Source organism: Haliotis asinina, chromosome 3, assembly GCF_037392515.1.
Source record: "Haliotis asinina isolate JCU_RB_2024 chromosome 3, JCU_Hal_asi_v2, whole genome shotgun sequence".
Classification (NCBI taxonomy): Eukaryota; Metazoa; Mollusca; class Gastropoda; order Lepetellida; family Haliotidae; genus Haliotis; species Haliotis asinina.
Window position 1 is genome coordinate 24,399,187 of NC_090282.1, and position 27,061 is coordinate 24,426,247.

The 27,061-nt window shown below is 39.3% G+C and overlaps 7 protein-coding genes across 7 annotated transcripts; all 7 read right to left on the reverse strand.

Moving 5' to 3' along the window:
- Positions 1-2,689: 2,689 nt before the first annotated feature.
- LOC137278776 (shematrin-like protein 1) lies at positions 2,690-3,317 on the reverse strand. The gene is made up of 2 exons (XM_067811286.1): positions 3,029-3,317; positions 2,690-2,712 (listed from the first exon to the last, which is right to left on the reverse strand). The coding sequence occupies exons 1-2, from the start codon at positions 3,315-3,317 to the stop codon at positions 2,690-2,692; spliced, it is 312 nt and encodes a 103-aa protein (XP_067667387.1).
- A 4,150-nt stretch (positions 3,318-7,467) lies between these two features.
- LOC137278777 (shematrin-like protein 1) lies at positions 7,468-8,095 on the reverse strand. The gene is made up of 2 exons (XM_067811287.1): positions 7,807-8,095; positions 7,468-7,490 (listed from the first exon to the last, which is right to left on the reverse strand). The coding sequence occupies exons 1-2, from the start codon at positions 8,093-8,095 to the stop codon at positions 7,468-7,470; spliced, it is 312 nt and encodes a 103-aa protein (XP_067667388.1).
- Positions 8,096-10,956: 2,861 nt separating this feature from the next.
- On the reverse strand, positions 10,957-11,584 carry LOC137278778 (shematrin-like protein 1). The gene is made up of 2 exons (XM_067811288.1): positions 11,296-11,584; positions 10,957-10,979 (listed from the first exon to the last, which is right to left on the reverse strand). Exons 1-2 carry the CDS (start codon positions 11,582-11,584, stop codon positions 10,957-10,959), a joined length of 312 nt encoding a protein of 103 aa, XP_067667389.1.
- A 2,855-nt stretch (positions 11,585-14,439) lies between these two features.
- LOC137278779 (shematrin-like protein 1) lies at positions 14,440-15,067 on the reverse strand. Its single transcript, XM_067811289.1, has 2 exons — positions 14,779-15,067; positions 14,440-14,462 (listed from the first exon to the last, which is right to left on the reverse strand). The coding sequence occupies exons 1-2, from the start codon at positions 15,065-15,067 to the stop codon at positions 14,440-14,442; spliced, it is 312 nt and encodes a 103-aa protein (XP_067667390.1).
- Positions 15,068-17,924: 2,857 nt separating this feature from the next.
- On the reverse strand, positions 17,925-18,552 carry LOC137278780 (shematrin-like protein 1). The gene is made up of 2 exons (XM_067811291.1): positions 18,264-18,552; positions 17,925-17,947 (listed from the first exon to the last, which is right to left on the reverse strand). The coding sequence occupies exons 1-2, from the start codon at positions 18,550-18,552 to the stop codon at positions 17,925-17,927; spliced, it is 312 nt and encodes a 103-aa protein (XP_067667392.1).
- Positions 18,553-21,413: 2,861 nt separating this feature from the next.
- LOC137278781 (shematrin-like protein 1) lies at positions 21,414-22,041 on the reverse strand. Its single transcript, XM_067811292.1, has 2 exons — positions 21,753-22,041; positions 21,414-21,436 (listed from the first exon to the last, which is right to left on the reverse strand). The coding sequence occupies exons 1-2, from the start codon at positions 22,039-22,041 to the stop codon at positions 21,414-21,416; spliced, it is 312 nt and encodes a 103-aa protein (XP_067667393.1).
- Positions 22,042-24,900: 2,859 nt separating this feature from the next.
- On the reverse strand, positions 24,901-25,528 carry LOC137278782 (shematrin-like protein 1). The gene is made up of 2 exons (XM_067811293.1): positions 25,240-25,528; positions 24,901-24,923 (listed from the first exon to the last, which is right to left on the reverse strand). Exons 1-2 carry the CDS (start codon positions 25,526-25,528, stop codon positions 24,901-24,903), a joined length of 312 nt encoding a protein of 103 aa, XP_067667394.1.
- Positions 25,529-27,061: the final 1,533 nt, after the last annotated feature.

The following is a 27,061-nucleotide window of genomic DNA, read 5'->3' on the forward strand; positions in this document are numbered from 1 at the left end:
CCAGAGTTCATGGATCGCAAAACAACAATCAGATTTGGGGGACTCAATCAGTATTGCAAATAGTGGCCAGTAAAAGTTCGAAATCACCGAACAGCTTTATATCCTCACTACTTCTCATCAAACAGTAACGTGAAATATTGCTTTTAAAGGGACAGACTGAAAGCTACATAAAACGCAAAGCATCTGATACTTACAGAGTGTCTTGATTAGACGACAAATACTGGTGTAGAGAGGCAAGAACAGTGATAGCCAGCACTTCAAAACAAGACGTTTATATACATCTGCATTCAGTTCACACCCGGAATTGATTTATTACCAGCAGATTATCTAATTTCAGCTCTAGTTGCAACTCCTTCATTATTCTTCATAGTTGTTCCGTGTTGCTATGCCTTCGGGGATTATGTCCAATGCAATGTATGTGTGTAGGAGCGGGCGAATGATTGGGGAAGTGATTGCAACACTGACAAATGATCCGTGACGTAATTATGCCCATTTAAGTGGTTTCCAGTGTATAAATATTAGCATCACCAGTGTCATTGTCTATCCAGTCTTATTGGCAAATTTCTTTCCATCCCTAATCTGAAAGGAACGTTTTTACCACACACAAACTGGTTAATGGGTACTAGAATTATAATTTGTATCCTGAACGACAGTGTGTAATTCATTTCTCAAATGGTTACTCGATAAACTAATCATTTTGTAAAACAAAGGCATTCCCATATCTGCCTACATAGAGACTTACCTTCTACATATATGGTCCCGCCATTCTTTTCTTTCTCATATGTTTGTATCAAATGCATGGCTTTCGGAAGAGCTCATCATTCTGCCCATATATTTTCAAGAATTCGGTTTGGGTTCAACTTGGTTCCGTGTTGCTGAGCTGTCAATCCTTATCATTGATACTCATCCTACTTCTGTTGTGTGGATAATACTTAGTTGACTTCCACTACAACTACCCTCTAGAATCAGTTGACATACAAATAACAGACTCATAGTACTTATTTGTGGTACAACCAATATATTAAATGTGATGTCTCACGCTGTTTTCTCTCTCTCTATTTCTCTCTCTCTCTCTGTGTCTGTCTCTCTCTCTCTCTAACTCTCACTGTTCTCTCTGTGTGTCTGTCTATCTATCTTTCTATCTGTCTGTCTCTTTTTTCTACCTCTATCTCTCTCCGCAGGACATATGTACACCCTTGTAGTTGCGGATTGACAAGAAGTTGTCACGTCATTCAGGCATCGCTCTCAACATACATTCCATAATTTACCGAATATCAGTACTCATTGTGTACATGTTTCTCAATATTCGATTGAAGCATCCATGATGCACTAATGTATAATACGGTGAAATACAGTGTAGAAATTCTCACTTGTCAGGAAGAGATTTTAATTGATTCATGTGCTGTGTAATCTGCAGATGAAGTATGCACTTCACAAGATGGTGCACTCGTGTGTCACAGTAAAATGTGGATTTCGTCCAGGAGGAAGAAGTATTTCATTGGTTACAAGGAAACGAGACAGTAGCTCTTAAATAGTCTTCATATATCATAAATACTGCAAAAAGAATTATGCAACTGAAGGTATGGCTAGTGATTCAGTGTTTTGTTTAAGGACACTGGAAAAGGGTAAGTGTAGAATGGTAAAGCTACAGGTGGGTAGGTAGGTAGGGGTTAGTACGGTGGTATGAGGACACATGACAGATGTTTTGACTGGACATTGTCATTTTTGTACAGATGGCATACAGATTCACGTTGGCAGAATGTCATCAATAGCATATTTCATGATCTTCATGTGTTATAGTGTGTGTTATGATGGTATAACCGTAACATGGACACGGGTAAGGACACAGATGTCCATCGGGCTGCTTGAACACAGGGCGTCAGAGCATGAGTATGGAAATATTTGGAGTCATCTTGTCTTCCTTTGGTTGATGCAATTACTTAAACCGTTTTGAATTTGACAACAAATACCTGCTTCCCATATGCCAGTCCAGCGTGAAGATCGAGGCAGCCAAAGTAAATAAAAGCGATACAACCATTTTCATAATCATGGCATTCTTTACTATGGCATAGTCCATTACACGATTCCAACAGTATTCTTAATGTACAGTGATAAGAGACAATTCATGTAAGGAAATGTATTGTGTATAAAGTCTTAATTGGTTGTTTATGCTTTGTGTAGCCCACTGCAGTGATTATGATATGAACTGTATTGATTTTCAAAGATTATAAAGTATATTTTAAAACACTTTACACGTTGTACATTCAGGACAACTCTCGTATGACTGAAATGTATTTATCAAACCAAATTAATCAACGTGATAAATTGAACAAGATCAACCTGGAGAGGTGTCATTACAGACGTTCTAAAACTACCACTCGATTTGAAGTGACTTCTGTAATCTACTAAGGTAGCTTCAAAGAAAATGCTCTCCCACGTTCGTCTCCCTTACCATCTTGGTGATAAACATGTATGGTTTTCATTTAATTCTTGGTATATCATTGTGCCCATGTGATTCCCTCAAAGGGAAAGGTTCTTCTTGTGCAACAAAAGTCCATCTGTGCAGCGAATAAGAGAAACAAGACTTTGTTTTGATGACTGTGTTTTAATGTGACATATTTCAAAGCATATACAATAAATAATGCGCATATTCATGATGTAGATGAATTATGACAGTAGAACAGCAGTCTTAGTAGTAGCCATATCCAACACCTGAAACACGAAGAAGAGATATAAGAAGAAGATGCTTATTGTCAATTTCACAATGTCATTTCTTACGAGTTGTTATCATTTACATATTGCCTCATCCACACTGATTAGATGTTTCACATATGACGAATTAAAGTGTAAAATGACTCTCTTAAAATATGTCCAAGTACTAGCTAAACTGTACATTGAGGGGTTATGATTATTCTCAGTACGCATTTTCTAGTGTCCCCCGCCGTGATAACGCTGGAATATTGCTAAAAGCGGCGTAAAACCAAACTCACTCACTCACTATTCTCAGTACAATCATATTGGCATTTACCTTTTCCCAAAGCTCCAATTCCTCCGTACACTCCTGGCAGTCCGTAGCCTCCAAATACACCACCAAGGCCGTAGCCTCCGTACACACCGCCAATTCCCTGGCCTCCGTACACACCTCCAATTCCATAGCCTGGGTACAGACCTGGCACTCCATAACCTCCGTACACACCTCCCAATCCGTAGCCACTGTAAAGGGCAGCCTTTCCATACAGTCCAGTCATGCCATAGCTCAAAGGCTCAGCAAAGGCAGTCACAGCCAAACAGGCAACGAGGGCGATAATTTTCATCATTGTGGAAGGCTGAAAGGGAAGTTTACAGTTTCACTCATTATCAAAGTCTACTCACACTTCTTACACATTTCCTTCAACGAAATTGGCACTTCATCCTACTCACCGTCGGTATTTTACATTTCTCGTTGTGTTGGTTGAAACAGGACTTTCGCTGCTCGATTTGACCCAGAGTTCATGGATCGCAAAACAACAATCAGATTTGGGGGACTCAATCAGTATTGCAAATAGTGGCCAGTAAAAGTTCGAAATCACCGAACAGCTTTATATCCTCACTACTTCTCATCAAACAGTAACGTGAAATATTGCTTTTAAAGGGACAGACTAAAAGCTACATAAAACGCAAAGCATCTGATACTTACAGAGTGTCTTGATTAGACGACAAATACTGGTGTAGAGAGGCAAGAACAGTGATAGCCAGCACTTCAAAACAAGACGTTTATATACATCTGCATTCAGTTCACACTCGGAATTGATTTATTACCAGCAGATTATCTAATTTCAGCTCTAGTTGCAACTCCTTCATTATTCTTCATAGTTGTTCCGTGTTGCTATGCCTTCGGGGATTATGTCCAATGCAATGTATGTGTGTAGGAGCGGGCGAATGATTGGGGAAGTGATTGCAACACTGACAAATGAGCCGTGACGTAATTATGCCCATTTAAGTGGTTTCCAGTGTATAAATATTAGCATCACCAGTGTCATTGTCTATCCAGTCTTATTGGCAAATTTCTTTCCATCCCTAATCTGAAAGGAACGTTTTTACCACACACAAACTGGTTAATGGGTACTAGAATTATAATTTGTATCCTGAACGACAGTGTGTAATTCATTTCTCAAATGGTTACTCGATAAACTAATCATTTTGTAAAACAAAGGCATTCCCATATCTGCCTACATAGAGACTTACCTTCTACATATATGGTCCCGCCATTCTTTTCTTTCTCATATGTTTGTATCAAATGCATGGTTTTCGGAAGAGCTCATCATTCTGTCCATATATTTTCAAGAATTCGGTTTGGGTTAAACTTGGTTCCGTGTTGCTGAGCTGTCAATCCTTATCATTGATACTCATCCTACTTCTGTTGTGTGGATAATACTTAGTTGACTTCCACTACAACTACCCTCTGGCATCAGTTGACATACAAATAACAGACTCATAGTACTTATTTGTGGTACAACCAATATATTAAATGTGATGTCTCACGCTGTTTTTTCTCTCTCTATTTCTCTCTCTCTCTCTCTCTCTCTGTCTGTCTCTCTCTCTCTCTAACTCTCACTGTTCTCTCTGTGTGTCTGTCTATCTATCTTTCTATCTGTCTGTCTCTTTTTTCTACCTCTATCTCTCTCCGCAGGACATATGTACACCCTTGTAGTTGCGGATTGACAAGAAGTTGTCACGTCATTCAGGCATCGCTCTCAACATACATTCCATAATTTACCGAATATCAGTACTCACTGTGTACATGTTTCTCAATATTCGATTGAAGCATCCATGATGCACTAATGTATAATACGGTGAAATACAGTGTAGAAATTCTCACTTGTCAGGAAGAGATTTTAATTGATTCATGTGCTGTGTAATCTGCAGATGAAATATGCACTTCACAGATGGTGCACTCGTGTGTCACAGTAAAATGTGGATTTCGTCCAGGAGGAAGAAGTATTTCATTGGTTACAAGGAAACGAGACAGTAGCTCTTAAATAGTCTTCATATATCATAAATACTGCAAAAAGAATTATGCAACTGAAGGTATGGCTAGTGATTCAGTGTTTTGTTTAAGGACACGGGAAAAGGGTAAGTGTAGAATGGTAAAGCTACAGGTGGGTAGGTAGGTAGGGGTTAGTACGGTGGTATGAGGACACATGACAGATGTTTTGACTGGACATTGTCATTTTTGTACAGATGGCATACAGATTCACGTTGGCAGAATGTCATCAATAGCATATTTCATGGACTTCATGTGTTATAGTGTGTGTTATGATGGTATAAACGTAACATGGACACGGGTAAGGACACAGATGTCCATCGGGCTGCTTGAACACAGGGCGTCAAAGCATGAGTATGGAAATATTTGGAGTCATCTTGTCTTCCTTTGGTTGATGCAATTACTTAAACCGTTTTGAATTTGACAACAAATACCTGCTTCCCATATGCCAGTCCAGCGTGAAGATCGAGGCAGCCAAAGTAAATAAAAGCGATACAACCATTTTCATAATCATGGCATTCTTTACTATGGCATAGTCCATTACACGATTCCAACAGTATTCTTAAAGGTCACATGCAACGTAAAACACAACTTTGCAGATTCTGGTACCTTTCGGTGTGCACTTACCGAAACAAATCATAAAAAATGCCAATTCAACCTATAAAGTTGAAAAAAACGCAATGAGAAAAAAGCGCGCGAAATCGGAGTTCAAACGTTTCACTAAATTTCCCCCAACCCCTTGGGGGAAACTGGTTTCAACAGCTGTGCTGCGCTGCGTCCATAACGCATGCGCAGTGAATAGTTTCGCGGAGCTTGGAACAGTATGCATGCCCAGGGTCTAAGGTCGTGAGCAGTAGTCTAATCTTGGTTGTGTACACAAACAAGTAAATAATCTACTCGTTACGCAAAACAGCTTGTTGATTGTGGTAAGCAGTCTCTGTCACAGAGAAAGCTCAGTGTCTGGTTTATTTACACCTATATGTCTATCTGCCTGTCTGCTAAAGACAACATGCAATACACAGCTTCAATCATTGACCACGTGCAATTTGAACTTAACACCTATCAGACTATACGACATAAAGAAAATGAGTTGATTTATGACTCGTGCACCCGAGTCCCGTGTCTGCCACATTATGTAATTAGGCACGTGTGATACACATGACAGGTTTTTATGTCTGTGGGTTGCAAACAAACTACATGTACATTCATTTTTTTGGATGACTGGATCTGACGGAAACTGGTGCAAACTCTTGTCAGTTTCAAGTCCTGCTTTGTACTTGACGAATGACAGATTCCAGCCATGCAGTAGTTTACCATTTCTACTGACATGTTTTTTTATTGGATCGAGCGCAAATTCAGAGAACATGTATTTTCCAAACCATACATCTCTATATACATTCTTCATGGATAACGACTTCTTTTCGTGTATATGATTTTGTTTGACAACAGTATATGAATCCATACTGAAACGACGCATCAAGTACACAAAAAGAAGTTGTTATCTGCAAAGGTTCTTACTTTCTTGTGACTGGCTATACTTCTAAAATGCCCATCAAACAGATCATCTTTCTGTACACACAATGAACCCTCAGCATATCAGCAAATGAAACAGCCAATCGGAACCCGTCGTTACACTTGAGTGCATATCCACCCGCTATGACTGGGTTCGGTCTCCCGAGGGCTTCGTTTCGGGGGAAGTAAGCCCAAGTACAAGATATTGCACTTTTGAATCGCGATTGTACGCTTATAATTTTGTTTAATTGTTTTTTTAAAAGCAGCAATGTATATTATATGTCATGAATAAGTGATTATTGTGTTTTAATTATGTTTGATGTTTTGGTTGCATGTGACCTTTAATGTACAGTGATAAGAGACAATTCATGTAAGGAAATGTATTGTGTATAAAGTCTTAATTGGTTGTTTATGCTTTGTGTAGCCCACTGCAGTGATTATGATATGAACTGTATTGATTTTCAAAGATTATAAAGTATATTTTAAAACACTTTACACGTTGTACATTCAGGACAACTCTCGTATGACTGAAATGTATTTATCAAACCAAATTAATCAACGTGATAAATCGAAAAAGATCAACCTGGAGAGGTGTCATTACAGACGTTCTAAAACTACCACTCGATTTGAAGTGACTTCTGTAATCTACTAAGGTAGCTTCAAAGAAAATGCTCTCCCACGCTCGTCTCCCTTACCATCTTGGTGATAAACATGTATGGTTTTCATTTAATTCTTGGTATATCATTGTGCCCATGTGATTCCCTCAAAGGGAAAGGTTCTTCTTGTGCAACAAAAGTCCATCTGTGCAGCGAATAAGAGAAACAAGACTTTGTTTTGAAGACTGTGTTTTAATGGGACATATTTCAAAGCATATGCAATAAATAATGCGCATATTGATGATATAGATGAATTGTGACAGTAGAACAGCAGTCTTAGTAGTAGCCATATCCAACACCTGAAACACGAAGAAGAGATATAAGAAGAAGATGCTTATTGTCAATTTCACAATGTCATTTCTTACGAGTTGTTATCATTTACATATTGCCTCATCCACACTGATTAGATGTTTCACATATGACGAATTAAAGTGTAAAATGACTCTCTTAAAATATGTCCAAGTACTAGCTAAACTGTACATTGAGGGGTTATGATTATTCTCAGTACGCATTTTCTAGTGTCCCCCGCCGTGATAACGCTGGAATAGTGCTAAAAGCGGCGTAAAACCAAACTCACTCACTCACTATTCTCAGTACAATCATATTGGCATTTACCTTTTCCCAAAGCTCCAATTCCTCCGTACACTCCTGGCAGTCCGTAGCCTCCAAATACACCACCAAGGCCGTAGCCTCCGTACACACCGCCAATTCCCTGGCCTCCGTACACACCTCCAATTCCATAGCCTGGGTACAGACCTGGCACTCCATAACCTCCGTACACACCTCCCAATCCGTAGCCACTGTAAAGGGCAGCCTTTCCATACAGTCCAGTCATGCCATAGCTCAAAGGCTCAGCAAAGGCAGTCACAGCCAAACAGGCAACGAGGGCGATAATTTTCATCATTGTGGAAGGCTGAAAGGGAAGTTTATAGTTTCACTCATTATCAAAGTCTACTCACACTTCTTACACATTTCCTTCAACGAAATCGGCACTTCATCCTACTCACCGTCGGTATTTTACATTTCTCGTTGTGTTGGTTGAAACAGGACTTTCGCTGCTCGATTTGACCCAGAGTTCATGGATCGCAAAACAACAATCAGATTTGGGGGACTCAATCAGTATTGCAAATAGTGGCCAGTAAAAGTTCGAAATCACCGAACAGCTTTATATCCTCACTACTTCTCATCAAACAGTAACGTGAAATATTGCTTTTAAAGGGACAGACTAAAAGCTACATAAAACGCAAAGCATCTGATACTTACAGAGTGTCTTGATTAGACGACAAATACTGGTGTAGAGAGGCAAGAACAGTGATAGCCAGCACTTCAAAACAAGACGTTTATATACATCTGCATTCAGTTCACACTCGGAATTGATTTATTACCAGCAGATTATCTAATTTCAGCTCTAGTTGCAACTCCTTCATTATTCTTCATAGTTGTTCCGTGTTGCTATGCCTTCGGGGATTATGTCCAATGCAATGTATGTGTGTAGGAGCGGGCGAATGATTGGGGAAGTGATTGCAACACTGACAAATGAGCCGTGACGTAATTATGCCCATTTAAGTGGTTTCCAGTGTATAAATATTAGCATCACCAGTGTCATTGTCTATCCAGTCTTATTGGCAAATTTCTTTCCATCCCTAATCTGAAAGGAACGTTTTTACCACACACAAACTGGTTAATGGGTACTTGAATTATAATTTGTATCCTGAACGACAGTGTGTAATTCATTTCTCAAATGGTTACTCGATAAACTAATCATTTTGTAAAACAAAGGCATTCCCATATCTGTCTACATAGAGACTTACCTTCTACATATATGGTCCCGCCATTCTTTTCTTTCTCATATGTTTGTATCAAATGCATGGCTTTCGGAAGAGCTCATCATTCTGCCCATATATTTTCAAGAATTCGGTTTGGGTTCAACTTGGTTCCGTGTTGCTGAGCTGTCAATCCTTATCATTGATACTCATCCTACTTCTGTTGTGTGGATAATACTTAGTTGACTTCCACTACAACTACCCTCTGGCATCAGTTGACATACAAATAACAGACTCATAGTACTTATTTGTGGTACAACCAATATATTAAATGTGATGTCTCACGCTGTTTTCTCTCTCTCTATTTCTCTCTCTTTCTCTCTCTCTCTCTGTCTGTCTCTCTCTCTCTCTAACTCTCACTGTTCTCTCTGTGTGTCTGTCTATCTATCTTTCTATCTGTCTGTCTCTTTTTTCTACCTCTATCTCTCTCCGCAGGACATATGTACACCCTTGTAGTTGCGGATTGACAAGAAGTTGTCACGTCATTCAGGCATCGCTCTCAACATACATTCCATAATTTACCGAATATCAGTACTCATTGTGTACATGTTTCTCAATATTCGATTGAAGCATCCATGATGCACTAATGTATAATACGGTGAAATACAGTGTAGAAATTCTCACTTGTCAGGAAGAGATTTTAATTGATTCATATGCCGCGTAATCTGCAGATGAAATATGCACTTCACAGACGGTCCACTCGTGTGTCACAGTAAAATATGGATTTCGTCCAGGAGGAAGAAGTATTTCATTGGTTACAAGGAAACGAGACAGTAGCTCTTAAATAGTCTTCATATATCATAAATACTGCAAAAAGAATTATGCAACTGAAGGTATGGCTAGTGATTCAGTGTTTTGTTTAAGGACACGGGAAAAGGGTAAGTGTAGAATGGTAAAGCTACAGGTGGGTAGGTAGGTAGGGGTTAGTACGGTGGTATGAGGACACATGACAGATGTTTTGACTGGACATTGTCATTTTTGTACAGATGGCATACAGATTCACGTTGGCAGAATGTCATCAATAGCATATTTCACGGACTTCATGTGTTATAGTGTGTGTTATGATGGTATAAACGTAACATGGACACGGGTAAGGACACAGATGTCCATCGGGCTGCTTGAACACAGGGCGTCAAAGCATGAGTATGGAAATATTTGGAGTCATCTTGTCTTCCTTTGGTTGATGCAATTACTTAAACCGTTTTGAATTTGACAACAAATACCTGCTTCCCATATGCCAGTCCAGCGTGAAGATCGAGGGAGCCAAAGTAAATAAAAGCGATACAACCATTTTCATAATCATGGCATTCTTTACTATGGCATAGTCCATTACACGATTCCAACAGTATTCTTAATGTACAGTGATAAGAGACAATTCATGAAAGGAAATTTATTGCGTATAATGTCTTAATTGGTTGTTTATGCTTTGTGTAGCCCACTGCAGTGATTATGATATGAACTGTATTGATTTTCAAAGATTATAAAGTATATTTTAAAACACTTTACACGTTGTACATTCAGGACAACTCTCGTATGACTGAAATGTATTTATCAAACCAAATTAATCAACGTGATAAATCGAAAAAGATCAACCTGGAGAGGTGTCATTACAGACGTTCTAAAACTACCACTCGATTTGAAGTGACTTCTGTAATCTACTAAGGTAGCTTCAAAGAAAATGCTCCCCCATGCTCGTCTCCCTTACCATCTTGGTGATAAACATGTATGGTTTTCATTTAATTCTTGGTATATCATTGTGCCCATGTGATTCCCTCAAAGGGAAAGGTTCTTCTTGTGCAACAAAAGTCCATCTGTGCAGCGAATAAGAGAAACAAGACTTTGTTTTGATGACTGTGTTTTAATGGGACATATTTCAAAGCATATGCAATAAATAATGCGCACATTGATGATATAGATGAATTGTGACAGTAGAACAGCAGTCTTAGTAGTAGCCATATCCAACACCTGAAACACGAAGAAGAGATATAAGAAGAAGATGCTTATTGTCAATTTCACAATGTCATTTCTTACGAGTTGTTATCATTTACATATTGCCTCATCCACACTGATTAGATGTTTCACATATGACGAATTAAAGTGTAAAATGACTCTCTTAAAATATGTCCAAGTACTAGCTAAACTGTACATTGAGGGGTTATGATTATTCTCAGTACGCATTTTCTAGTGTCCCCCGCCGTGATAGCGCTGGAATAGTGCTAAAAGCGGCGTAAAACCAAACTCACTCACTCACTATTCTCAGTACAATCATATTGGCATTTACCTTTTCCCAAAGCTCCAATTCCTCCGTACACTCCTGGCAGTCCGTAGCCTCCAAATACACCACCAAGGCCGTAGCCTCCGTACACACCGCCAATTCCCTGGCCTCCGTACACACCTCCAATTCCATAGCCTGGGTACAGACCTGGCACTCCATAACCTCCGTACACACCTCCCAATCCGTAGCCACTGTAAAGGGCAGCCTTTCCATACAGTCCAGTCATGCCATAGCTCAAAGGCTCAGCAAAGGCAGTCACAGCCAAACAGGCAACGAGGGCGATAATTTTCATCATTGTGGAAGGCTGAAAGGGAAGTTTATAGTTTCACTCATTATCAAAGTCTACTCACACTTCTTACACATTTCCTTCAACGAAATCGGCACTTCATCCTACTCACCGTCGGTATTTTACATTTCTCGTTGTGTTGGTTGAAACAGGACTTTCGCTGCTCGATTTGATCCAGAGTTCATGGATCGGAAAACAACAATCAGATTTGGAGGACTCAATCAGTATTGCAAATAGTGGCCAGTAAAAGTTCGAAATGACCGAACAGCTTTATATCCTCACTACTTCTCATCAAACAGTAACGTGAAATATTGCTTTTAAAGGGACAGACTAAAAGCTACATAAAACGCAAAGCATCTGATACTTACAGAGTGTCTTGATTAGACGACAAATACTGGTGTAGAGAGGCAAGAACAGTGATAGCCAGCACTTCAAAACAAGACGTTTATATACATCTGCATTCAGTTCACACCCGGAATTGATTTATTACAAGCAGATTATCTAATTTCAGCTCTAGTTGCAACTCTTTCATTATTCTTCATAGTTGTTCCGTGTTGCTATGCCTTCGGGGATTATGTCCAATGCAATGTATGTGTGTAGGAGCGGGCGAATGATTGGGGAAGTGATTGCAACACTGACAAATGAGCCGTGACGTAATTATGCCCATTTAAGTGGTTTCCAGTGTATAAATATTAGCATCACCAGTGTCATTGTCTATCCAGTCTTATTGGCAAATGTCTTTCCATCCCTAATCTGAAAGGAACGTTTTTATCACACACAAACTGGTTAATGGGTACTAGAATTATAATTTGTATCCTGAACGACAGTGTGTAATTCATTTCTCAAATGGTTACTCGATAAACTAATCATTTTGTAAAACAAAATGATTCCCATATCTGCCTACATAGAGACTTACCTTCTACATATATGGTCCCGCCATTCTTTTCTTTCTCATATGTTTGTATCAAATGCATGACTTTCGGAAGAGCTCATCATTCTGCCCATATATTTTCAAGAATTCGGTTTGGGTTCAACTTGGTTCCGTGTTGCTGAGCTGTCAATCCTTATCATTGATACGCATCCTACTTCTGTTGTGTGGATAATAATTAGTTGACTTCCACTACAACTACCCTCTAGCATCAGTTGACATACAAATAACAGACTCATAGTACTTATTTGTGGTACAACCAATATATTAAATGTGATGTCTCACGCTGTTCTCACTCTCTCTCTCTCTCTCTCTCTCTGTGTGTGTGTGTGTCTGTCTCTCTCTCTCTAACTCTCACTGTTCTCAATGCGTGTCTATCTATCTTTCTATCTGTCTGTCTCTTTTTTCTACCTCTATCTCTCTCCGCAGGACATATGTACACCCTTGTAGTTGCGGATTGACAAGAAGTTATCACGTCATTCAGGCATCGCTCTCAACATACATTCCATAATTTACCGAATATCAGTACTCATTGTGTACATGTTTCTCAATATTCGATTGAAGCATCCATGATGCACTAATGTATAATACGGTGAAATACAGTGTAGAAATTCTCACTTGTCAGGAAGAGATTTTAATTGATTCATATGCCGCGTAATCTGCAGATGAAATATGCACTTCACAGACGGTCCACTCGTGTGTCACAGTAAAATGTGGATTTCGTCCAGGAGGAAGAAGTATTTCATTGGTTACAAGGAAACGAGACAGTAGCTCTTAAATAGTCTTCATATATCATAAATACTGCAAAAAGAATTATGCAACTGAAGGTATGGCTAGTGATTCAGTGTTTTGTTTAAGGACACGGGAAAAGGGTAAGTGTAGAATGGTAAAGCTACAGGTGGGTAGGTAGGTAGGGGGTAGTACGGTGGTATGAGGACACATGACAGATGTTTTGACTGGACATTGTCATTTTTGTACAGATGGCATACAGATTCACGTTGGCAGAATGTCATCAATAGCATATTTCACGGACTTCATGTGTTATAGTGTGTGTTATGATGGTATAAACGTAACATGGACACGGGTAAGGACACAGATGTCCATCGGGCTGCTTGAACACAGGGCGTCAAAGCATGAGTATGGAAATATTTGGAGTCATCTTGTCTTCCTTTGGTTGATGCAATTACTTAAACCGTTTTGAATTTGACAACAAATACCTGCTTCCCATATGCCAGTCCAGCGTGAAGATCGAGGGAGCCAAAGTAAATAAAAGCGATACAACCATTTTCATAATCATGGCATTCTTTACTATGGCATAGTCCATTACACGATTCCAACAGTATTCTTAATGTACAGTGATAAGAGACAATTCATGAAAGGAAATTTATTGCGTATAATGTCTTAATTGGTTGTTTATGCTTTGTGTAGCCCACTGCAGTGATTATGATATGAACTGTATTGATTTTCAAAGATTATAAAGTATACTTTAAAACACTTTACACGTTGTACATTCAGGACAACTCTCGTATGACTGAAATGTATTTATCAAACCAAATTAATCAACGTGATAAATCGAAAAAGATCAACCTGGAGAGGTGTCATTACAGACGTTCTAAAACTACCACTCGATTTGAAGTGACTTCTGTAATCTACTAAGGTAGCTTCAAAGAAAATGCTCCCCCATGCTCGTCTCCCTTACCATCTTGGTGATAAACATGTATGGTTTTCATTTAATTCTTGGTATATCATTGTGCCCATGTGATTCCCTCAAAGGGAAAGGTTCTTCTTGTGCAACAAAAGTCCATCTGTGCAGCGAATAAGAGAAACAAGACTTTGTTTTGATGACTGTGTTTTAATGGGACATATTTCAAAGCATATACAATAAATAATGCGCACATTGATGATATAGATGAATTGTGACAGTAGAACAGCAGTCTTAGTAGTAGCCATATCCAACACCTGAAACACGAAGAAGAGATATAAGAAGAAGATGCTTATTGTCAATTTCACAATGTCATTTCTTACGAGTTGTTATCATTTACATATTGCCTCATCCACACTGATTAGATGTTTCACATATGACGAATTAAAGTGTAAAATGACTCTCTTAAAATATGTCCAAGTACTAGCTAAACTGTACATTGAGGGGTTATGATTATTCTCAGTACGCATTTTCTAGTGTCCCCCGCCGTGATAACGCTGGAATAGTGCTAAAAGCGGCGTAAAACCAAACTCACTCACTCACTATTCTCAGTACAATCATATTGGCATTTACCTTTTCCCAAAGCTCCAATTCCTCCGTACACTCCTGGCAGTCCGTAGCCTCCAAATACACCACCAAGGCCGTAGCCTCCGTACACACCGCCAATTCCCTGGCCTCCGTACACACCTCCAATTCCATAGCCTGGGTACAGACCTGGCACTCCATAACCTCCGTACACACCTCCCAATCCGTAGCCACTGTAAAGGGCAGCCTTTCCATACAGTCCAGTCATGCCATAGCTCAAAGGCTCAGCAAAGGCAGTCACAGCCAAACAGGCAACGAGGGCGATAATTTTCATCATTGTGGAAGGCTGAAAGGGAAGTTTACAGTTTCACTCATTATCAAAGTCTACTCACACTTCTTACACATTTCCTTCAACGAAATCGGCACTTCATCCTACTCACCGTCGGTATTTTACATTTCTCGTTGTGTTGGTTGAAACAGGACTTTCGCTGCTCGATTTGACCCAAAGTTCATGGATCGGAAAACAACAATCAGATTTGGAGGACTCAATCAGTATTGCAAATAGTGGCCAGTAAAAGTTCGAAATGACCGAACAGCTTTATATCCTCACTACTTCTCATCAAACAGTAACGTGAAATATTGCTTTTAAAGGGACAGACTAAAAGCTACATAAAACGCAAAGCATCTGATACTTACAGAGTGTCTTGATTAGACGACAAATACTGGTGTAGAGAGGCAAGAACAGTGATAGCCAGCACTTCAAAACAAGACGTTTATATACATCTGCATTCAGTTCACACCCGGAATTGATTTATTACAAGCAGATTATCTAATTTCAGCTCTAGTTGCAACTCCTTCATTATTCTTCATAGTTGTTCCGTGTTGCTATGCCTTCGGGGATTATGTCCAATGCAATGTATGTGTGTAGGAGCGGGCGAATGATTGGGGAAGTGATTGCAACACTGACAAATGAGCCGTGACGTAATTATGCCCATTTAAGTGGTTTCCAGTGTATAAATATTAGCATCACCAGTGTCATTGTCTATCCAGTCTTATTGGCAAATGTCTTTCCATCCCTAATCTGAAAGGAACGTTTTTATCACACACAAACTGGTTAATGGGTACTAGAATTATAATTTGTATCCTGAACGACAGTGTGTAATTCATTTCTCAAATGGTTACTCGATAAACTAATCATTTTGTAAAACAAAGGCATTCCCATATCTGCCTACATAGAGACTTACCTTCTACATATATGGTCCCGCCATTCTTTTCTTTCTCATATGTTTGTATCAAATGCATGGCTTTCGGAAGAGCTCATCATTCTGCCCATATATTTTCAAGAATTCGGTTTGGGTTCAACTTGGTTCCGTGTTGCTGAGCTGTCAATCCTTATCATTGATACGCATCCTACTTCTGTTGTGTGGATAATAATTAGTTGACTTCCACTACAACTACCCTCTAGCATCAGTTGACATACAAATAACAGACTCATAGTACTTATTTGTGGTACAACCAATATATTAAATGTGATGTCTCACGCTGTTCTCCCTCTCTCCCTCTCTCTCTCTCTCTCTGTGTGTGTGTGTGTCTGTCTCTCTCTCTCTAACTCTCACTGTTCTCAATGCGTGTCTATCTATCTTTCTATCTGTCTGTCTCTTTTTTCTACCTCTATCTCTCTCCGCAGGACATATGTACACCCTTGTAGTTGCGGATTGACAAGAAGTTGTCACGTCATTCAGGCATCGCTCTCAACATACATTCCATAATTTACCGAATATCAGTACTCATTGTGTACATGTTTCTCAATATTCGATTGAAGCATCCATGATGCACTAATGTATAATACGGTGAAATACAGTGTAGAAATTCTCACTTGTCAGGAAGAGATTTTAATTGATTCATATGCCGCGTAATCTGCAGATGAAATATGCACTTCACAGATGGTGCACTCGTGTGTCACAGTAAAATGTGGATTTCGTCCAGGAGGAAGAAGTATTTCATTGGTTACAAGGAAACGAGACAGTAGCTCTTAAATAGTCTTCATATATCATAAATACTGCAAAAAGAATTATGCAACTGAAGGTATGGCTAGTGATTCAGTGTTTTGTTTAAGGACACGGGAAAAGGGTAAGTGTAGAATGGTAAAGCTACAGGTGGGTAGGTAGGTAGGGGTTAGTACGGTGGTATGAGGACACATGACAGATGTTTTGACTGGACATTGTCATTTTTGTACAGATGGCATACAGATTCACGTTGGCAGAATGTCATCAATAGCATATTTCACGGACTTCATGTGTTATAGTGTGTGTTATGATGGTATAAACGTAACATGGACACGGGTAAGGACACAGATGTCCATCGGGCTGCTTGAACACAGGGCGTCAAAGCATGAGTATGGAAATATTTGGAGTCATCTTGTCTTCCTTTGGTTGATGCAATTACTTAAACCGTTTTGAATTTGACAACAAATACCTGCTTCCCATATGCCAGTCCAGCGTGAAGATCGAGGGAGCCAAAGTAAATAAAAGCGATACAACCATTTTCATAATCATGGCATTCTTTACTATGGCATAGTCCATTACACGATTCCAACAGTATTCTTAATGTACAGTGATAAGAGACAATTCATGAAAGGAAATTTATTGCGTATAATGTCTTAATTGGTTGTTTATGCTTTGTGTAGCCCACTGCAGTGATTATGATATGAACTGTATTGATTTTCAAAGATTATAAAGTATACTTTAAAACACTTTACACGTTGTACATTCAGGACAACTCTCGTATGACTGAAATGTATTTATCAAACCAAATTAATCAACGTGATAAATCGAAAAAGATCAACCTGGAGAGGTGTCATTACAGACGTTCTAAAACTACCACTCGATTTGAAGTGACTTCTGTAATCTACTAAGGTAGCTTCAAAGAAAATGCTCCCCCATGCTCGTCTCCCTTACCATCTTGGTGATAAACATGTATGGTTTTCATTTAATTCTTGGTATATCATTGTGCCCATGTGATTCCCTCAAAGGGAAAGGTTCTTCTTGTGCAACAAAAGTCCATCTGTGCAGCGAATAAGAGAAACAAGACTTTGTTTTGATGACTGTGTTTTAATGGGACATATTTCAAAGCATATACAATAAATAATGCGCACATTGATGATATAGATGAATTGTGACAGTAGAACAGCAGTCTTAGTAGTAGCCATATCCAACACCTGAAACACGAAGAAGAGATATAAGAAGAAGATGCTTATTGTCAATTTCACAATGTCATTTCTTACGAGTTGTTATCATTTACATATTGCCTCATCCACACTGATTAGATGTTTCACATATGACGAATTAAAGTGTAAAATGACTCTCTTAAAATATGTCCAAGTACTAGCTAAACTGTACATTGAGGGGTTATGATTATTCTCAGTACGCATTTTCTAGTGTCCCCCGCCGTGATAACGCTGGAATATTGCTAAAAGCGGCGTAAAACCAAACTCACTCACTCACTATTCTCAGTACAATCATATTGGCATTTACCTTTTCCCAAAGCTCCAATTCCTCCGTACACTCCTGGCAGTCCGTAGCCTCCAAATACACCACCAAGGCCGTAGCCTCCGTACACACCGCCAATTCCCTGGCCTCCGTACACACCTCCAATTCCATAGCCTGGGTACAGACCTGGCACTCCATAACCTCCGTACACACCTCCCAATCCGTAGCCACTGTAAAGGGCAGCCTTTCCATACAGTCCAGTCATGCCATAGCTCAAAGGCTCAGCAAAGGCAGTCACAGCCAAACAGGCAACGAGGGCGATAATTTTCATCATTGTGGAAGGCTGAAAGGGAAGTTTATAGTTTCACTCATTATCAAAGTCTACTCACACTTCTTACACATTTCCTTCAACGAAATCGGCACTTCATCCTACTCACCGTCGGTATTTTACATTTCTCGTTGTGTTGGTTGAAACAGGACTTTCGCTGCTCGATTTGACCCAAAGTTCATGGATCGGAAAACAACAATCAGATTTGGAGGACTCAATCAGTATTGCAAATAGTGGCCAGTAAAAGTTCGAAATGACCGAACAGCTTTATATCCTCACTACTTCTCATCAAACAGTAACGTGAAATATTGCTTTTAAAGGGACAGACTAAAAGCTACATAAAACGCAAAGCATCTGATACTTACAGAGTGTCTTGATTAGACGACAAATACTGGTGTAGAGAGGCAAGAACAGTGATAGCCAGCACTTCAAAACAAGACGTTTATATACATCTGCATTCAGTTCACACCCGGAATTGATTTATTACAAGCAGATTATCTAATTTCAGCTCTAGTTGCAACTCCTTCATTATTCTTCATAGTTGTTCCGTGTTGCTATGCCTTCGGGGATTATGTCCAATGCAATGTATGTGTGTAGGAGCGGGCGAATGATTGGGGAAGTGATTGCAACACTGACAAATGAGCCGTGACGTAATTATGCCCATTTAAGTGGTTTCCAGTGTATAAATATTAGCATCACCAGTGTCATTGTCTATCCAGTCTTATTGGCAAATGTCTTTCCATCCCTAATCTGAAAGGAACGTTTTTATCACACACAAACTGGTTAATGGGTACTAGAATTATAATTTGTATCCTGAACGACAGTGTGTAATTCATTTCTCAAATGGTTACTCGATAAACTAATCATTTTGTAAAACAAAGGCATTCCCATATCCGCCTACATAGAGACTTAATTACCTTCTACATATATGGTCCCGCCATTCTTTTCTTTCTCATATGTTTGTATCAAATGCATGGCTTTCGGAAGAGCTCATCATTTTGCCCATATATTTTCAAGAATTCGGTTTGGGTTCAACTTGGTTCCGTGTTGCTGAGCTGTCAATCCTTATCATTGATACGCATCCTACTTCTGTTGTGTGGATAATAATTAGTTGACTTCCACTACAACTACCCTCTAGCATCAGTTGACATACAAATAACAGACTCATAGTACTTATTTGTGGTACAACCAATATATTAAATGTGATGTCTCACGCTGTTCTCCCTCTCTCCCTCTCTCTCTCTCTCTGTGTGTGTGTGTGTGTCTGTCTCTCTCTCTCTAACTCTCACTGTTCTCAATGCGTGTCTATCTATCTTTCTATCTGTCTGTCTCTTTTTTCTGCCTCTATCTCTCTCCGCAGGACATATGTACACCCTTGTAGTTGCGGATTGACAAGAAGTTGTCACGTCATTCAGGCATCGCTCTCAACATACATTCCATAATTTACCGAATATCAGTACTCATTGTGTACATGTTTCTCAATATTCGATTGAAGCATCCATGATGCACTAATGTATAATACGGTGAAATACAGTGTAGAAATTCTCACTTGTCAGGAAGAGATTTTAATTGATTCATATGCCGCGTAATCTGCAGATGAAATATGCACTTCACAGATGGTGCACTCGTGTGTCACAGTAAAATGTGGATTTCGTCCAGGAGGAAGAAGTATTTCATTGGTTACAAGGAAACGAGACAGTAGCTCTTAAATAGTCTTCATATATCATAAATACTGCAAAAAGAATTATGCAACTGAAGGTATGGCTAGTGATTCAGTGTTTTGTTTAAGGACACGGGAAAAGGGTAAGTGTAGAATGGTAAAGCTACAGGTGGGTAGGTAGGTAGGGGTTAGTACGGTGGTATGAGGACACATGACAGATGTTTTGACTGGACATTGTCATTTTTGTACAGATGGCATACAGATTCACGTTGGCAGAATGTCATCAATAGCATATTTCACGGACTTCATGTGTTATAGTGTGTGTTATGATGGTATAAACGTAACATGGACACGGGTAAGGACACAGATGTCCATCGGGCTGCTTGAACACAGGGCGTCAAAGCATGAGTATGGAAATATTTGGAGTCATCTTGTCTTCCTTTGGTTGATGCAATTACTTAAACCGTTTTGAATTTGACAACAAATACCTGCTTCCCATATGCCAGTCCAGCGTGAAGATCGAGGGAGCCAAAGTAAATACAAGCGATACAACCATTTTCATAATCATGGCATTCTTTACTATGGCATAGTCCATTACACGATTCCAACAGTATTCTTAATGTACAGTGATAAGAGACAATTCATGAAAGGAAATTTATTGCGTATAATGTCTTAATTGGTTGTTTATGCTTTGTGTAGCCCACTGCAGTGATTATGATATGAACTGTATTGATTTTCAAAGATTATAAAGTATACTTTAAAACACTTTACACGTTGTACATTCAGGACAACTCTCGTATGACTGAAATGTATTTATCAAACCAAATTAATCAACGTGATAAATCGAAAAAGATCAACCTGGAGAGGTGTCATTACAGACGTTCTAAAACTACCACTCGATTTGAAGTGACTTCTGTAATCTACTAAGGTAGCTTCAAAGAAAATGCTCCCCCATGCTCGTCTCCCTTACCATCTTGGTGATAAACATGTATGGTTTTCATTTAATTCTTGGTATATCATTGTGCCCATGTGATTCCCTCAAAGGGAAAGGTTCTTCTTGTGCAACAAAAGTCCATCTGTGCAGCGAATAAGAGAAACAAGACTTTGTTTTCATGACTGTGTTTTAATGGGACATATTTCAAAGCATATACAATAAATAATGCGCACATTGATGATATAGATGAATTGTGACAGTAGAACAGCAGTCTTAGTAGTAGCCATATCCAACACCTGAAACACGAAGAAGAGATATAAGAAGAAGATGCTTATTGTCAATTTCACAATGTCATTTCTTACGAGTTGTTATCATTTACATATTGCCTCATCCACACTGATTAGATGTTTCACATATGACGAATTAAAGTGTAAAATGACTCTCTTAAAATATGTCCAAGTACTAGCTAAACTGTACATTGAGGGGTTATGATTATTCTCAGTACGCATTTTCTAGTGTGCCCCGCCGTGATAACGCTGGAATAGTGCTAAAAGCGGCGTAAAACCAAACTCACTCACTCACTATTCTCAGTACAATCATATTGGCATTTACCTTTTCCCAAAGCTCCAATTCCTCCGTACACTCCTGGCAGTCCGTAGCCTCCAAATACACCACCAAGGCCGTAGCCTCCGTACACACCGCCAATTCCCTGGCCTCCGTACACACCTCCAATTCCATAGCCTGGGTACAGACCTGGCACTCCATAACCTCCGTACACACCTCCCAATCCGTAGCCACTGTAAAGGGCAGCCTTTCCATACAGTCCAGTCATGCCATAGCTCAAAGGCTCAGCAAAGGCAGTCACAGCCAAACAGGCAACGAGGGCGATAATTTTCATCATTGTGGAAGGCTGAAAGGGAAGTTTATAGTTTCACTCATTATCAAAGTCTACTCACACTTCTTACACATTTCCTTCAACGAAATCGGCACTTCATCCTACTCACCGTCGGTATTTTACATTTCTCGTTGTGTTGGTTGAAACAGGACTTTCGCTGCTCGATTTGACCCAAAGTTCATGGATCGGAAAACAACAATCAGATTTGGAGGACTCAATCAGTATTGCAAATAGTGGCCAGTAAAAGTTCGAAATGACCGAACAGCTTTATATCCTCACTACTTCTCATCAAACAGTAACGTGAAATATTGCTTTTAAAGGGACAGACTAAAAGCTACATAAAACTCAAAGCATCTGATACTTACAGAGTGTCTTGATTAGACGACAAATACTGTTGTAGAGAGGCAAGAACAGTGATAGCCAGCACTTCAAAACAAGACGTTTATATACATCTGCATTCAGTTCACACCCGGAATTGATTTATTACAAGCAGATTATCTAATTTCAGCTCTAGTTGCAACTCCTTCATTATTCTTCATAGTTGTTCCGTGTTGCTATGCCTTCGGGGATTATGTCCAATGCAATGTATGTGTGTAGGAGCGGGCGAATGATTGGGGAAGTGATTGCAACACTGACAAATGAGCCGTGACGTAATTATGCCCATTTAAGTGGTTTCCAGTGTATAAATATTAGCATCACCAGTGTCATTGTCTATCCAGTCTTATTGGCAAATGTCTTTCCATCCCTAATCTGAAAGGAACGTTTTTATCACACACAAACTGGTTAATGGGTACTAGAATTATAATTTGTATCCTGAACGACAGTGTGTAATTCATTTCTCAAATGGTTACTCGATAAACTAATCATTTTGTAAAACAAAGGCATTCCCATATCTGCCTACATAGAGACTTACCTTCTACATATATGGTCCCGCCATTCTTTTCTTTCTCATATGTTTGTATCAAATGCATGGCTTTCGGAAGAGCTCATCATTCTGCCCATATATTTTCAAGAATTCGGTTTGGGTTCAACTTGGTTCCGTGTTGCTGAGCTGTCAATCCTTATCATTGATACGCATCCTACTTCTGTTGTGTGGATAATAATTAGTTGACTTCCACTACAACTACCCTCTAGCATCAGTTGACATACAAATAACAGACTCATAGTACTTATTTGTGGTACAACCAATATATTAAATGTGATGTCTCACGCTGTTCTCACTCTCTCTCTCTCTCTCTCTCTCTCTGTGTGTGTGTGTGTGTCTGTCTCTCTCTCTCTAACTCTCACTGTTCTCAATGCGTGTCTATCTATCTTTCTATCTGTCTGTCTCTTTTTTCTACCTCTATCTCTCTCCGCAGGACATATGTACACCCTTGTAGTTGCGGATTGACAAGAAGTTGTCACGTCATTCAGGCATCGCTCTCAACATACATTCCATAATTTACCGAATATCAGTACTCATTGTGTACATGTTTCTCAATATTCGATTGAAGCATCCATGATGCACTAATGTATAATACGGTGAAATACAGTGTAGAAATTCTCACTTGTCAGGAAGAGATTTTAATTGATTCATATGCCGCGTAATCTGCAGATGAAATATGCACTTCACAGATGGTGCACTCGTGTGTCACAGTAAAATGTGGATTTCGTCCAGGAGGAAGAAGTATTTCATTGGTTACAAGGAAACGAGACAGTAGCTCTTAAATAGTCTTCATATATCATAAATACTGCAAAAAGAATTATGCAACTGAAGGTATGGCTAGTGATTCAGTGTTTTGTTTAAGGACACGGGAAAAGGGTAAGTGTAGAATGGTAAAGCTACAGGTGGGTAGGTAGGTAGGGGTTAGTACGGTGGTATGAGGACACATGACAGATGTTTTGACTGGACATTGTCATTTTTGTACAGATGGCATACAGATTCACGTTGGCAGAATGTCATCAATAGCATATTTCACGGACTTCATGTGTTATAGTGTGTGTTATGATGGTATAAACGTAACATGGACACGGGTAAGGACACAGATGTCCATCGGGCTGCTTGAACACAGGGCGTCAAAGCATGAGTATGGAAATATTTGGAGTCATCTTGTCTTCCTTTGGTTGATGCAATTACTTAAACCGTTTTGAATTTGACAACAAATACCTGCTTCCCATATGCCAGTCCAGCGTGAAGATCGAGGGAGCCAAAGTAAATAAAAGCGATACAACCATTTTCATAATCATGGCATTCTTTACTATGGCATAGTCCATTACACGATTCCAACAGTATTCTTAATGTACAGTGATAAGAGACAATTCATGAAAGGAAATTTATTGCGTATAATGTCTTAATTGGTTGTTTATGCTTTGTGTAGCCCACTGCAGTGATTATGATATGAACTGTATTGATTTTCAAAGATTATAAAGTATACTTTAAAACACTTTACACGTTGTACATTCAGGACAACTCTCGTATGACTGAAATGTATTTATCAAACCAAATTAATCAACGTGATAAATCGAAAAAGATCAACCTGGAGAGGTGTCATTACAGACGTTCTAAAACTACCACTCGATTTGAAGTGACTTCTGTAATCTACTAAGGTAGCTTCAAAGAAAATGCTCCCCCATGCTCGTCTCCCTTACCATCTTGGTGATAAACATGTATGGTTTTCATTTAATTCTTGGTATATCATTGTGCCCATGTGATTCCCTCAAAGGGAAAGGTTCTTCTTGTGCAACAAAAGTCCATCTGTGCAGCGAATAAGAGAAACAAGACTTTGTTTTCATGACTGTGTTTTAATGGGACATATTTCAAAGCATATACAATAAATAATGCGCACATTGATGATATAGATGAATTGTGACAGTAGAACAGCAGTCTTAGTAGTAGCCATATCCAACACCTGAAACACGAAGAAGAGATATAAGAAGAAGATGCTTATTGTCAATTTCACAATGTCATTTCTTACGAGTTGTTATCATTTACATATTGCCTCATCCACACTGATTAGATGTTTCACATATGACGAATTAAAGTGTAAAATGACTCTCTTAAAATATGTCCAAGTACTAGCTAAACTGTACATTGAGGGGTTATGATTATTCTCAGTACGCATTTTCTAGTGTGCCCCGCCGTGATAACGCTGGAATAGTGCTAAAAGCGGCGTAAAACCAAACTCACTCACTCACTATTCTCAGTACAATCATATTGGCATTTACCTTTTCCCAAAGCTCCAATTCCTCCGTACACTCCTGGCAGTCCGTAGCCTCCAAATACACCACCAAGGCCGTAGCCTCCGTACACACCGCCAATTCCCTGGCCTCCGTACACACCTCCAATTCCATAGCCTGGGTACAGACCTGGCACTCCATAACCTCCGTACACACCTCCCAATCCGTAGCCACTGTAAAGGGCAGCCTTTCCATACAGTCCAGTCATGCCATAGCTCAAAGGCTCAGCAAAGGCAGTCACAGCCAAACAGGCAACGAGGGCGATAATTTTCATCATTGTGGAAGGCTGAAAGGGAAGTTTACAGTTTCACTCATTATCAAAGTCTACTCACACTTCTTACACATTTCCTTCAACGAAATCGGCACTTCATCCTACTCACCGTCGGTATTTTACATTTCTCGTTGTGTTGGTTGAAACAGGACTTTCGCTGCTCGATTTGACCCAAAGTTCATGGATCGGAAAACAACAATCAGATTTGGAGGACTCAATCAGTATTGCAAATAGTGGCCAGTAAAAGTTCGAAATGACCGAACAGCTTTATATCCTCACTACTTCTCATCAAACAGTAACGTGAAATATTGCTTTTAAAGGGACAGACTAAAAGCTACATAAAACTCAAAGCATCTGATACTTACAGAGTGTCTTGATTAGACGACAAATACTGGTGTAGAGAGGCAAGAACAGTGATAGCCAGCACTTCAAAACAAGACGTTTATATACATCTGCATTCAGTTCACACCCGGAATTGATTTATTACAAGCAGATTATCTAATTTCAGCTCTAGTTGCAACTCCTTCATTATTCTTCATAGTTGTTCCGTGTTGCTATGCCTTCGGGGATTATGTCCAATGCAATGTATGTGTGTAGGAGCGGGCGAATGATTGGGGAAGTGATTGCAACACTGACAAATGAGCCGTGACGTAATTATGCCCATTTAAGTGGTTTCCAGTGTATAAATATTAGCATCACCAGTGTCATTGTCTATCCAGTCTTATTGGCAAATGTCTTTCCATCCCTAATCTGAAAGGAACGTTTTTATCACACACAAACTGGTTAATGGGTACTAGAATTATAATTTGTATCCTGAACGACAGTGTGTAATTCATTTCTCAAATGGTTACTCGATAAACTAATCATTTTGTAAAACAAAGGCATTCCCATATCTGCCTACTTAGAGACTTACCTTCTACATATATGGTCCCGCCATTCTTTTCTTTCTCATATGTTTGTATCAAATGCATGGCTTTCGGAAGAGCTCATCATTCTGCCCATATATTTTCAAGAATTCGGTTTGGGTTCAACTTGGTTCCGTGTTGCTGAGCTGTCAATCCTTATCATTGATACGCATCCTACTTCTGTTGTGTGGATAATAATTAGTTGACTTCCACTACAACTACCCTCTAGCATCAGTTTACTTATTTGTGGTACAACCAATATATTAAATGTGATGTCTCACGCTGTTCTCTCTCTCTCTCTGTGTGTGTGTGTGTCTCTCTCTCTCTCTCTCTCTAACTCTCACTGTTCTCTCTCTGTGTCTGTCTATCTATCTTTCTATCTGTCTGTCTCTTTTTTCTACCTCTATCTCTCTCCGCAGGACATATGTACACCCTTGTAGTTGCGGATTGACAAGAAGTTGTCACGTCATTCAGGCATCGCTCTCAACATACATTCCATAATTTACCGAATATCAGTACTCATTGTGTACATGTTTCTCAATATTCGATTGAAGCATCCATGATGCACTAATGTATAATACGGTGAAATACAGTGTAGAAATTCTCACTTGTCAGGAAGAGATTTTAATTGATT